The 14310-nt window shown below is 41.0% G+C and overlaps 1 protein-coding gene across 1 annotated transcript; it reads right to left on the reverse strand.

The window, feature by feature from the left end:
• Positions 1-2858: 2858 nt before the first annotated feature.
• Positions 2859-14035, reverse strand: RPF2 (ribosome production factor 2 homolog). Its single transcript, XM_053974009.1, has 10 exons — positions 13947-14035; positions 12687-12819; positions 11871-11908; positions 11239-11278; positions 9464-9545; positions 9296-9372; positions 8864-8963; positions 4631-4733; positions 3547-3691; positions 2859-3251 (listed from the first exon to the last, which is right to left on the reverse strand). The coding sequence occupies exons 1-10, from the start codon at positions 13967-13969 to the stop codon at positions 3072-3074; spliced, it is 921 nt and encodes a 306-aa protein (XP_053829984.1). The 5' UTR covers positions 13970-14035; the 3' UTR covers positions 2859-3071.
• Positions 14036-14310: the final 275 nt, after the last annotated feature.

Below are 14310 nucleotides of genomic sequence, written 5' to 3' on the forward strand. Positions count from 1 at the left end.
TTTGCTTCAAACCAGAGTTATTACTAGGCTCAACCCATAAATAAAGCTGACTCCTGTGTGCCAGGAGGTGGGAAGATGAAAGCCAGAGGAAAGGGATGAACATGCCTGTTACGCCTTGCCTACGCCAGGCAACCCCTGGGGCCATGTTTAGGTGTTTTCAGAGCCTGGTGAGCTCTGGAAGCAAGGAGCAATTGAGGTAGAGTAAGCCCCTTTCATCAGCTGCCCTTTGAGTACTGCACGTTCTGTTCCTCATGCACACAGCTACAGACAAATTTCCCTACACTTTGAAAAGATCTGGGAAATAAGAGCATTCCACTAGAAAGGTTATATTTAGCCCTCCTATCACCATTCACCTTGAGTTAAATCAGATACTGGGAATGCAGCCATTGCTTACAGAGCAGCTGTGTGGTTGTACCTGCTGAACCCCTGAAATCGCATCAGCCACCAGCCTTGTGGCTTTATCAGTGCTTCACATCAAGGCTGAGACTTCTCCAAAGGGCACCAGGTGATCAGAGCTGTTCCTTTCTGCTATGAATAACAAGAGAGCATTTCCACTTCACACTCAAGAATTTGCACCAAAATGGCACTACTTTGAGTACTACAAAGTATCTATCTATACAGTAAGTTTTAATCCTTGCTAACAACACAACCTGAAGGTGATTGGCATGAAAAAGCATAAATAATCCCTAAATATCCCTGCCTCACATATCTAACACATTCTGTCCCCTGTGTAACTGTAATTTACCAGTACAAAAAACGATGTATTAAAGGGCGTTCACACAAACAGGGTATTCACACAAACAGCCACAGGTCAGCGACATCAGGCACTTCAAATTCCACCTACAAAGCACTAATAAATGCACCTGGGTTCTCCCCACTGATTGATTTCCCATGCTCAAGGACTTCTCACCCCCTGAAGCTTTAAGTAATCACACTCAGGTGTTGGGAGGTGTAGTAGTCCTAACCTGTCCAAAGCTCCTCTCCATACAAGGAGCAAACCAGCAGTAGCATTAAAAAAAACCCACAGCAGGATGCAACAGCTTCTCTCTGAGGGCTCCTACTGAACAATTGTTACACTTTTTACATTAAGAGATAACAGGATTATAGATGGTCGACATTACTGCTAAGAAGGAAATTTTTGAAATCCAACTTAAGCACCAAAATTAGCTTCCAAATTAGGAAAATCTAGAAAATTACAGTCTTTTAAACTATGGGCAGCCTTTTGTGAATTTATAGTATTTTGCTATTACTTTTACAACTCAAACCTTGTAAAAGACAGCATTGCCTGCTAGTATTGTTCTTCTATAGCTTTCAGACAAAAGCCTAGTGATTTGTACTTCAGAAAGATACAGTGTGAAATACAAATCTGAAGAAGTTTATGGAATCAATTTCTCAAACACATGGTTGAAGATCAGAGAATAGCATCTGGGGAGAGCCATGCAAATACATTGATAATAAATATGTTTCTGCCCCCAAAATTAACCCAACTTTTAAAGCCCTTCCTTTTTCACACTACAAATTTTATCAAATGAGCACTGCAAGAATGTCATGGGTGGCATTTACACAGCCACAGCTACAGCTCAGCCCTCCCATAAGGAAAGCAAAGCTGCCCAACAACTTCCATCCAGGATGCAGAAGACAATTGAAAATAACAAGCCACCTATTTCTGAAGTGACACTTCAGCTGATTAGAAAGCTAGCAAAACTATTAAAAACGTAAGTAGGATGAGCAAGTTTGCTGTGTTCATGGTAACATGTGTATACTTCTATAACAATTATGCTTAAAGGGCAGAGAAACAGCTTCCAAAGAGACAAGCAGAATTTAAAAAACCTAGGTTTTTCAATGTGTTCCAAAAACAGAACACCACACCAAAGTCTCATTAAACTCTTAAACTCTCATCCCCTTTATACAAGTCTAGCTGAGTCTGCACTAACTCATGAGCACAAAATTGGGAGGAAAGCAGGGTAAGAAGAAAAAATATCTGAAAAAATGGACCTTTAGTGGTTGCTTCACATATTTCCATTCTGGGCACAAATCAGGCAGCAAAGATTGAAATTCAACCTGTAAAGGTTTCCTTTATGCCTAAAGTAAATATCAGGTACTTTGCTACCATGGTGATGAACACAGTAAAAACACCTTAAGCACTCCCACTTCTGCCACTGCAATAGTCAGAAGCAAAGCCTGGCCATCATACATGTATTGAGCTCACACTTTAGAAAATTTATTGAGTGTTGCAGTTGTGCAAAACCTGAAATACATAAACAATAAATGAACAGAGAAGTTGTGCATATCATGCACATTCATTGCTCTGGTCCTGCACAGAATGTGTAAGGACTGATCAAGGGCTCCCAAGAAAACAGCAATAAAACTAAAGTTTCTGGGGGAAGGGAACCTCAATCCATCACACTCTGACTGGTTTGATGCCAGCAAGAGATGCCAGCAGGAGAGCACCTGAAGGCATTTAAGCCTCTCCCACCAGCAAGTTGCTTCACTGGAGACACAATTTAAATGCCTCTATGCTAAAAGCACAAAGCATGGGGGATATTCAGAAGAAATTCTTCTCTGTGTGGTTGGTAAGGTACTGGAACAGGTTGTTGAGAGAAGCTAGGGATGCCCCATCCCTTGAAGTGTTCAAGTTGGGTACTTGATTCAAATGTTCAGGTTGGATGGGGCCTTGAGCAGCCTGGTGTAGTAAAAATTGTCCCTCCTCATGGCAAGGGGGTTGGAACCAGATGAATTTTAAAATTTTAAAATCCCTTCAAATCCACTCTGTGAAACTGTCCAGGAAATTAGTCACCTGTTTGACTCCCATATATTGCTAATACCAAGAAACAAACACTCAGCTTTGGAAAACTAAGAAAGTTATATCATATTTTTTTATTTTAAATAACCAAGTTCCATGTTAAAGCTCAATACCCCAATGTTCCCTTTAAAATGACGAAGTAGTAGAAAGTTTTTTTGTTACAAAACTAAAGCTAACAGCAGCTCAATCGTTAATGTCTGACAATTTATATTACAACATATATTCTAAATTTGAAAGTACAAAGAGTTTTCAAAGTTGTCCCAGACTGTCAAGCTGACTTTGACTTTTTGGGAGTAGCCCCACCATCTTCAGCTGACTTCTCTGCTGGCCTCTTTTTTAAGCCTTTCATTTTCCGTGTCTGCAGTTTACTAAGATCTTGTTTCTGCATGTGGATTCGACCATAAGTTGTACCAAACACATCGTGGGAGATATTCTTTTTCTTCTTAGGCTGCAAGGGAAGAACAATGTTAATATTTCTGAATACAATCCCAGGAGCTCTGGTGAGAATCAAGCGCCCAAAAGTAAGGCCTCATACATTGGTTGGAGAGACTAAGCTTTGTGCTGTGTACTCTGTGTGCTTCCAGAGGAGAGTCTGGCTGCCAGCTGAGAACCACAGAAGTGCTGTGGCCCCAGGAATGTCAGTTGGCCTCGATGAAAGTAAGCTCTGGTCAAACACACAAGTAATACTTCAGCCTTTTCTTCACAGAGAGACCTGAAAGCAATGCCCTTCCCAAGGTACATACCTTCAGGCCTTTTGGCTGTTTCAAAGACAGCTTATAAAGGTCATCTGAGGCTAAATGTGTCCTCCTCATAACCAGATCTAATGAAGGTCCCATCTCTTCCAGTTCAATTCTGGGTATTTTACAGCCAGATTTCTTCAGAAGCACTCTAGGAGGAGAAAACCAACTAAAATCAACATTGTCTCCTGTGCTAGAGTTTTATCCATCTCCTTAACAGGTTCAATCTTGCAGTTCAAAATACTGTTAAATCAACTGCTACCACTAATTCTATCATTGGGAAAGGCATCCATCAATAACAACTTTTAATAAATCAGTCCCATTACAATTTGAACACATTCAAAATATGACCTGGCTAATGTAATTTATTGGGTTTTTTTTAACATGACCAGTATAATCAGTATCATTTTTAAAACTCAGCCCCAGTACCCTAAAAGCCATATCACTTTTCAAAATCAAAACAGCACCCTGGGTATTATTAGACATAAAAATATTCACTATAATTTACAACAAAATAACCTGAGCATTTATCTGAAGAAAGTGTTTTGGTTCTTTGTTTTTAAGAGTGAGGCTGATTAAAATGATTTCATATTAAGAGAAATCAAAATCACGTGGAACACAAGCTATGAATGTTCACAGCCTCCTAAGACAGGGAGTGACTGTGAGGGTGAACACCAGTGCAACAAGAAAAATTTCCTTGTCCTGCCTTTTCCTGGTTTTCCTTGTGCATCTCTGTCTGCAGCCTATCTTCTCTTGTTCACTGGCAAACATCTAAATGAAGAGTCATAGAAATCAGCCTGAGAAGAGACTAAGGCCATAGAGTCTAAGACAGTACCCAGAATTCACTAACTCAATTCACACCACCTTACTAACCAAGCCATATGAAAGAGCAATCCTGAGCCAGGAGGAGCTCGACAAGGAAGAGGCAGCAGACCTAGGGCTCAAGTGCTTTTCTTCTGCTGTACAAATTACACTGGAACACCTCTACACATTGCATGCTCTAAATGCAGCTTAAGCCAGTTCAATTTCACAACTACAGATTAAAGTTGACACGTGTACCAAAACCCAGACAGATAAAACAGATACTCACTTGTAGCTTCTCATGTAAATTTTCCCATCTACAGCTGTGAAATGCAGAACGTACTCTAAACCAGCCAGACGAATACTGGGCACGGTGGGACCTCTGAAGAAATCTGAGAGAGTATTTAAAAGGAATAAATGGCAGTTTCTTGGCTGAAAATAAAACCAACAGATACCTGTAACAAATTGGTGATGTGATGTGGGCCCATTTTGAAACAGGAGTCTCATGAAATAGCCCCTACTTATAACTGCAGCCTGGCCAATGCACAGGAGAGAAATTTAACATTGCACATTCTGGTGTGCACTGGTGAACCCAAATGAGTGTGGATATCCTGACAGGAGCACAGTGACTTCCCAGAGATAATTTTGTAGGAATATACATACTACCTATATATATACTTCCTATACACAAGTGCATGGAAAAGAGCAGATACACTTTCAGAGAAGTAACTTAGCATTACTGAGCTAATGCGAATAATTGCATTGTCTGTTCTTTTAAATATTCATCTCTAAAATCAGGGGAAAAATTTTCTTATTTGGTATTTAGGCCAGTCAAAGCTCAGACAAACACAGGTCAGTACAGAGAAGCCATTTCCTCAGGTATCTGTTTAAAGACATCATTCAAACCTAATACTTAAATCTTAATCATAGCCAGATTTGGAACAGTAGAAAGAGGGATCAAAACCAGTACACAGCAGATCAAAACTGCACCTTGACTATTCTTACCTACATTTGCTCTCTCCGACTTTGGGAAAAAGTTGAGATATATCATTTCTTTCATATCTCTCTCACAACAAGGTACTTCTGTCCTCTATGTAAAGCAGTATTTGTCATTATGTCTAATGTTTTCTCTATTAATAAGCAACACATCTATGAAAATAAGACACTTCAAATACTTACCCAGTTTGCAAAGAGAACACTGAAATACAGGTTAAATACAAGATGGGCTGCCTCTAGCAAGGTTCTTATATCAGGCTATGAAAATATACTGTGCAATCAGAGAGCCTGCAATAAGCACAGCAATCTGTCCAACATATGCAGAGGGTGGAGAAAGAATGTGACCTTGACCAAGGGAACAAGGTGTACTAATAAACATGACAGAGCCATGGTGAAACATAGGAGAATTTCTAACAGATGCAAAACAAATCACTCTTTTCTGCTCTGTCCTGTTTTCAGATCCCTTGGCTACTTGTCTTTTCCTTCACTACCTTTTTGAAAGAGTATCAGCACTGGAGTGACATCCAAAACACAGTTTGGCTGGCAAATAACAGATGGAGTAAGCCCAGGAAACTTTCTTGGTCAATTAAATACTCTCTTATTTCGAGCCTAACTTGTAGTTAGAGAAAAAGTTGCAAATAAAACATTTTGCTCACCCGTGGCATATTTTTTTTCCCTTCAATTAGTTCCCTGCAGGTACACAAGCTTACATTCACAGTGGTTTTATTGGCAACACCTCCCTTTCATATTTTCCTGTGGCATCATACATCTTTTTACCCACAGGATGATCTCTTCCCATAAACGCAGGTGGTCAGGAATTTGTTTCCTGGCAACACCGAACAGCTGCAGAAACCTTACACTTCAGTACACCCAGAGAGTTGAAGTTTTTTAAACATAGTCTTAATTTACAACTCTTGCTTTGGTTGGACTAGAGACCCTCTTTCTCCTTTCTTTCCATTCCTAGTTCTCTCTCCACCTTATCCTCAAACATGTTTCCAGAAAGTCTAATTTACTCTTTCATACAGAGAGCTTTTCAGGACCTTTCTACTTCCAGATTATTTCCTAATTGATTTTGGAATGTAACTCCTTCAGTATCAATTTGTATCCAAAAGCTGGTAACACTCTATTCTATGTAGCTCTGGTTAGCTTGAATGCAGTTTAAACTTTGCCCAGCCATCCCCTTTCCTGGCCAGAAAAAGCCCTCAAATCTATTCAAACACTCAAAAAGAGTCTGTGTGAGGAAGGCTGTTTGAAGACCAAGGTGACAGCCAATATAAAATTGCGGAGATATACAAACCAACATTTTAGAAAGTGTATAAGCACACCCTAGAGTGGTCTGGCCGTTTTTAGGACAAAATAGATGTGCAATAACAGAACTAACAACAAGCAGGCAGTCTTGTAAGAGTTGAAACATCTTACAGATGTAGGCATAAATAATTATTAGAATTTCATTAAATGCATTCCAAGACTTACATAATTTAAATCAACTACACTACCCTGTTGGAGAGCAATGAAAACCAAAAGAGAAAAAGTGGTATGTCTTTCTTTTCCAGGTCTCCAAAGAAAATGTATCTGTAATTTATTTCTCCTAAACAGCTTCTTCCACATCACAGTTTAACCAGACTATAGCATTTGGTTACCTTGCCCTTAATTTTACCAAGAAGCTGCTGTAATATGATTGTCCAAACATGCATAAGCCCTTTTGATATCACAAAAGCCAATGAAAGCTTGGTTGCTCCTCAGCATGACTGGCATCGCACTGCTTTGGCAACAAGAAGCTGTCAGCTATTTGATATTCCCTCTGGGATCCCAACAATACTGGTACAGCAATAAAATATTTGCAGCTGTTGTTATAAATTCTTGTATCTTTCTTAGCAAGAGTAGCAGCTTAAGGGTACCATCTTTTGCAGAAATGGAGCAAATCACTTCTTCCTTATTGGTTAAGGGGAGTTTTGAAGCAGGTCAGATTAATACCCAAACGATTTTAATTTGTTAGCGACACCTTCAAGCCTTTATTCTCCTTAACCTTTTTCTTTGTCAATTGTTTTGCATCTGGGTGTTTCACAGAACTCAGCAGAGTAATTAAGACCTGAAGTACTTGGCATATGTTCAAGAAGAAAGATTGGGTGTGGAGTACATTTGACTGCCAAGTCATTAATGGATAATAAATAGGAGAGGAGAAAGGACAGGCAAACATCAAAAGAAATAGGCAGGACCGCTCAGTTATTTGGCAACTATCTCACTATGCATGTCTGCCATTTCAGCTGTTTGATCATGGGCTGCTTGAGCACATCTGGATGCCCATCACTGTGCAGATGCCTGAAGACACACTTCAGAAAATGCAGCTGCTTCCTGTGTAAATACTCATTTACGGTGACACAAACATGAAGCAGTAAAACTCACTTATCTTTGTATTCAATCATCTTCAAATATGTATAAGCTCAGTTACCACCCTTTCATCCATCCCCAAGAACCAATCAGCTGTACTGAGAGGAAGAAAATTTACTTGTCTCCTGCTCCCTTTCAGTCTCATTCCAGATGAAATATCTTGCTTTAAGGAATAATACTAAGGAAAAAAATTCTCATTTTTAGGGGGTGTGTTTCTAAAGAGCAATCATTTACTCGATTACCTAGAAACCCAAGAATGGAACTGAAAGAACAAGACTGTTCTTATTGGGCCAGGTTCAGTATTTTACCAGAACTTAAACCCCCCCCCCGCCCCCCCCCCCCCCCCAAACTAATCTACTTTTAGGAAAACTATTTAAAAGAGAATTCACTCTGCCCTACTTACTACATCTAGTTTTGCCAAGCAAGAAGCATTTTTTACGTGCCAAGAGACACAACATCCTATAACTTCTATGTCTACATATACCTTCTTTAAAGCTACAGTGTGCTTTATCTTCCAGAGCCTCCAACTTTAAAATAATAAAAAACTTCATGCCACTTTGTTTCCTAAGTTCCAAGCCTGCCTTAAAGTTAGGGCACAACTTATCTACAGCTGATTTTCACTGCACCTGTTCTCTCCAAGTATCCTAAGCAACAGCATGCTTGTTAGAATTGGTGGAATTCCAAAAAAAAAAAAAATGCTTTCATTACAAAAACAGAAGCTGAATTCGACTGATTTGACTTTTCTGTAACCAGAAATATCCCACTTTCTGAACTTAATCCACTGATTTCAATCTAGATACTTCAAAACATTATTTGGTTAGAAAAATGACCACCTAGTACAATTATAAGGCTGAGACATTTTGGAAAATGACAGTTTTCCCACAACCAAAGTAATGAATGCTAATGAATATGAAGTTTCATCTTCAGAGTCTTTTAGCACATTCTTTTTTTCTCCCTTTAAAAGTCATCATGATTAGTAAACTTTAATTTTATGTGACATGAAACCTACAAGTGCTCATTCTTGTTTTCCTTCTGTGCTGAACATAAGCAAGCATTTATTGACAAACTAGCTTTTCCCAACAGATCATATTATTACAGATCCATGCAATCCTACTGCCCAAATAATCAAAATACTGACCAATAAGAAGGCTCTTCAGTCTTCTGTATTCTTCATTCACATCAAACACATCACCAGCAAATATCAACATAGGTTTTGTCCCTTCAGGACACTTACTGTTCTGTGGAATAAGAATTTTAAAACAACAAAAATTGAGACAGTTAGGGAACATATAATTTATTTAATAGCTGCCAGTCATTCAACACTGAAAGAAAAACTGCTGTGACCTGTGATCAATAGGGACAGAAAAGACCAACCAAACTAAATTAAAAAGCAGATCATAAAGTTAACATTCTGGAGTACACAAGTTCCCAATCCTCATACACTGCATGAAACACTTCTTTTAAACAACTTGACTCATTTCAGGAAAATTGCAGAAAAAATTGCAACAACAAAAAAAAATCCACCAGTAGGTGTCGCTGAAATACTGAAATCCTTACAGCAATTCCTTACCTTGATATCTTTTAGGGATACAAACTTCTCAACGCCCAGCTCAATCATGTCTAGCACGTGGTAGTCAAACATGCGACCTGTGAGAGTGAAAAAGTAAATCCAACTGTTTAAATATTCACTGAAAACTACACCTATCATCCCAATAAAAACACAAGTGAGATTTCTTACCTATTATCAGATTGTTAGGTCGCTTCTTGTTATGAGAGCCAAAGAGAAACAGAGAACAATCTGATTTCTTGGAAAAAAACTCCTGCAATTGAAGGAAATAATCAAACTTTTCAGTTGAAGTTCACAAGGTTTAAAATATCTGCAAAGATATATGGCAAAACATATGAGTTTAGGAGCTACTTAATGAGAAGAGCAACTGCACTTACCAGAAGAGTTTTGAGCATATCATGAGTGTTTTTCAGCACTTATGCTAAAACTGACAGCTGGATTCAAGATTCAAATAATTTCTGTTTTTATTTACCATTGCATCTTAAAATACAAGTCAGGCAATCTTTTCTTGCCATTTTATCTATTACCCTTTCTTGTAATTCCTGGTTATTTGGCTTTACACAAGATACTTTCAACCACTTCTCCTTGACTGACAAGTAAGTATTGTCCAGCTGGCTACCATTTTAATGTCTCATTATAGTTTCCCAACTAAGCTTTATGCAGCATATTGACTTTGCCTGACAGCTTCTGAACAACCAGTTAATTCCCTCAACAGCAAGGCTAACAACATCTACACTTGGCACAAAAGTCCTGCTACAGAGCAACTTTATGTCAATTTATTATTTAAGACTAAGATGCTACCTAAAACCAAGCCAGTGGTGACTATCCCAGAGATCTTTTCTCCAGGAGGAATAGATTAGAGAACTTACTATGGTACGATGTCCAGAGCACTTTTACCAAGTGCTTCCCACAAGTATACACCTGCACTTGGCACTTTGAAACACAGAAGGACACTTCATCTCCCACCCCTGCAACAGCAGCAGCTCAGAGAGGACATTGCAGCTCTGCCCCTCTGGGAGGTCAGAGAGACACTTGGAGAGGCTGGATTAATTGCATATACACATCACACACCTCAGCATCGAGTTTTGCCACCAGATCCCTGAGAAATACTGACTCTAGACAGTCCAAGAACAGACCAGAGGGGACCCCCCTTGAAACATGTGCTCATACAGCTCTGTTAATCACTGTGTGTTGGTATCTGTGCACTCTCTAACAGCTGTATATTTTAGTAAAAAGATATAAAAAACTCAAATGCTTTGAATGTGCCCTTCATATACTGCAACAACACACACATTGCAAAACTGCGCTTTTAAAAAAATGCCTCTAGCCAGTCAGCTAGGATTGCTGCTGAAGGATTGAAAGGGGCTTGGTGAGCTTTTCCACCATCTCCCTAAGCACCCTTGATGGATCCCATGTAACCCCACAGACGTGTGTGTCTGAGTGGTGTAGCAGGTCATCAACCAGTTCTTCCTGCATTATGGGGACTTCATTCTGCTCCCTATCCCTTTCTTCCAGCTCAGGGTACTCAGAGAGCAACTGGTGCTGTTATTACAGACTGAGGCAAAGAAGGCATTAAGTATCTCATCATTTTCCTCATCCTTTGTCCCTGTGTTTCCCTCTGCATCCAGTAAAGGATGGAGATTCTCTTTAGCCCTCACTTTGTTGGTGATCTAATTACAAAAGTATTTTTATTGTCTTTTATGGCAGTAACCAGATTAAGTTCTAGTTGGGCTTGGGCCCTTCTAATTTTCTCCCTGCATACCCTCACAACATCTTTGTGGTCCTCCTGAGTGGCCTGCCTCTTCCAAAAGCAATATACTCTTTTTACCCCTTCGTTCCAGGCAAAGCTCTAGTCAGGCTATTCTTCTTTCCCGATAGTCCATCTTTTGGCACACAAGGATAGCCTGCTCAAAATTGTTGTAAGAGAAAACATTGTTTATACTTACCAATGATGTTTGGTCCTCAAAAGGCCTAGTAATATTTTTCCTGAGAGGAGGAGAAAAAAAAAGTTTAAAAAAAACCCCAAAAACAGGCCCAGATAGCCACTTCTTATTAATTCTCTGATAATACAAAGTTTTGCATTCTGCCACGAACTCCAGCAGTAAAGGCTCAGTTTGAGTTCAAATCACAAGTCATATTACTACTGCCAGGAATGCTTTAGTGCCATCACTGCCATTCTAAGTACTTTCCTCCACATTTCCTGTCTCCTGGGGCCTGACCTGCAGAACACCACCACCAGTGACACCATGAGTAACTGCCTTTGCCTGTTCATTCATTAAATTTAGACAACAATTTACAGTTGTTTCTGCACTACATTCACACAGACTCTGGGTTCCCATTTCAAACAAGACTTTGAGCTGAATCCTGCTCCTACCAGCTGCCACGGGACAGGGCTAAGCACCAACACTGATCACACGTAGCTTGATTCCAGTCTACTGAAAATTATGATCAGTCATCTTCTGCACCCTGGTCATTGCTCAAGCTCCCAGGCTAGCCTGCATCTCTGTTCATGTCCTAAAACTACCAAAAGCTGTCTATCTGTCAGGAAACTTAAAGACGTCAAAGTCAGATCACTTACCTTTTATACAGTACAGCAAAAGGCTTCTTCACAGCATACTGCAAAACACAAAGTCACTGCAAGTCATCTCTAAAACATGCACAGCACTGTTGTTTTTACAACCCAACAGTTTACAGGATCATGTGAAACAGTAACTATGCAGAGCAGGCTAGAAGGTACTTCAAAAGGCCTGCTCACAGTAATACCCTTCAAGCTGGTGACAATCTTGTTTCCAAATTAATTGCACAAGAAATTATTTGTAGAAACTGAGAAATAAAAAATTAACTGAGAAACAGCTGAAATCAAAGCAATCCCTCTGCTTCTAAGGGGCATAAGGAAAAAACAGGGAGAGAACAACAACTTAATTATAGAAGCATAAAAGAATGGGAAACAATAAAGCAAAGAGAAAAATGAGTGTAGGAACAGCTATAATAATTTGAACTATGGAGTTAGGAGACAAGATTGGTAACTTAGTTTCAGAAGGGGCTGAAAGGTCCCTATGAATACACACAGTCAGCTTACAGGATTCTAGGATATGACTTAGCTGTGTGATACAGTCCCAGTTGTGTACCTAATCCTCGGCATCCTCTTGCTTTCAAACAGACTTGGCAACACTTCACCTTATATACCAGACAATTGTGAAAAATTAAGAGAGCAAGCTCAAAACTTCTGGCAAAGAAGAAACTGGAAGAAAACAATCTCCATTTAGAAGCAGGTAATGACACCTTCGGAGCACTGGTCATTCTGAGATTTGGGGTACAGGGAGAGTATGTGCAGCAGAGACAGAAAATTGTAAGAAAGAGAGAGAAAGGTTGCATTCTACATCCAACAACTTACAATGTCTTTAAGCACTTCAGTCACTGTTAAATTTGCATTTCCTCCTTTTATGAGCATAGCATTTTTTGTATTTTCATTTAGCTTGGGTTCTCTCTTCTCAAGAAATCTTTTTGCTCTCTTAGTTTTAGGCTTTCTGTAACAATAAATTAAAAGTTAAAAGATTAATATATGTAACAAGACTTGACACTACAGAAAACAGTGAAGCCAAACAAGAATTGGAACAAACTATTCAAGTAACTTGTTTCAATGACTCAAACTAATCCCAACCTGCAGAATTACAATCAGTGCCAAAAGCCCTGTCTCAGGTGAATGTGTTTTTACTGTCACTCCTCTTCCTCTCTGTCCCCCCCAAATTAGCAAAGGTGATTTTACCGTCTTGTGCTTTTCAGTTTCTGCTAATTTAGAGCTCAAGCTGTACTAGAATTCCCAGCCAACTGCCAGGCTGAAGGATTCCTCTCACACCAGCTCCCTCAACAAGCCAGAAACTTGCTTATGAGAAAAAAACAAAGGTTGTCAAAGACCAGCAACGGCCCCCAAAATAAAAGCTGTTGTCAGGAACCAGCGAGGAACAGCTGGGCACTATCCAGGTGAAACAGCGCAGCCTTCGCAGGGGCACAGACCTCATACACATCAGTGGCTGCGTGGCTTAAGAATTGCAGTTCTCCACTAAGTTATCTTCTCAGTAAAGCATTAATTTTATTTTCTTCTTTAAAACAAACAATACCCGCCCCCAGAGGTATCCCAGCATTGTCAGGGGTGGAAGGGACCTCTGGAGATCATTGTGTCCAACCCCGCTGCCGAGGCAGGGTAACCCGGAGCAGGTGACACAGGAATGTGTCCAGGTGGGTTTGGACTTTCTCCAGAGAGGGACACTCCAGGATCTCCCTGGGCAGCCTGTTCCAGTTCCCTGTCACCCTTCATGTTAATAAGGTCCTCCTCACGTTGAGGTGGGACTTCTGTGTTTTAGTTTATGGCAATCGCTCCCCATGCTGTCGCTGGGCATTACTGAAACTTCAGAAATTAATTCTCTCAGGTGTACGGAAACACACAGATTCAACACCAGCTGGTCACCGCAGTTATTTTAAGCTGCCAACTGAGTAAGGGCTGTTTGGCCACCACTAAAAAGACGGCAGCGCTCGGCTTCCTCTTTCCCGCACGTTTGCCATAAGGCTTTTCCCTCTGTTGGCTCTCCCACTGCAACCCGCCCCGGGCCGCCGCCCGCTCGCGTTTCCCAGAGCGGGGTCCCCCCGGCACACTCACACCACCCGGTCCAGCGCATCCATCGCTGCCCTCACGCGCGGGAGGCCGTGCGGGAGCCGCCGCGCGCGTCACATCCGCCGGGAGAGCGGGGCGGAGCAGGGCGCGTGCGCGGGGCGGGCTCCGCTCCGCCGTGCCAGGGGCGGAGGGTGCGGAGGGGAAGCCGTGCGGGGAGCGGCTGAGGGCGTTGGGCTGTTCAGCCCGGAGCGGAGGAGACTGAGGGGAGACCTCGCTGCAGTCCGCCACCTCCTCCTGAGGGGAACAGGGGGGGCAGACGCTGATCTCTGGTGACCTGTGCCAGGACCCGAGGGAATGGCCTGAAGTCGTGTCAGGGGAGGGTTAGGTTGGATATCCGGAAAAGGTTCTT

Source organism: Vidua macroura, chromosome 3 (assembly GCF_024509145.1).
Source record: "Vidua macroura isolate BioBank_ID:100142 chromosome 3, ASM2450914v1, whole genome shotgun sequence".
Classification (NCBI taxonomy): domain Eukaryota; kingdom Metazoa; phylum Chordata; class Aves; order Passeriformes; family Viduidae; genus Vidua; species Vidua macroura.

What these genes read in the sequence shown, in the direction of transcription:
- RPF2 (XM_053974009.1), bottom strand. Translation starts at nt 13,969, where the DNA reads ATGGATGCGCTGGACCGGGTGGT. An exon ending in GATGCGCTGGACCGGGTGGT is followed by an intron (nt 12,820 to 13,946) that starts GTGAGTGTGCCG and finishes TTATTGTTACAG; the next exon opens with AAAGCCTAAAACTAAGAGAG. An exon ending in CTGAAGTGCTTAAAGACATT is followed by an intron (nt 11,909 to 12,686) that starts GTAAGTTGTTGG and finishes TGTGTTTTGCAG; the next exon opens with TATGCTGTGAAGAAGCCTTT.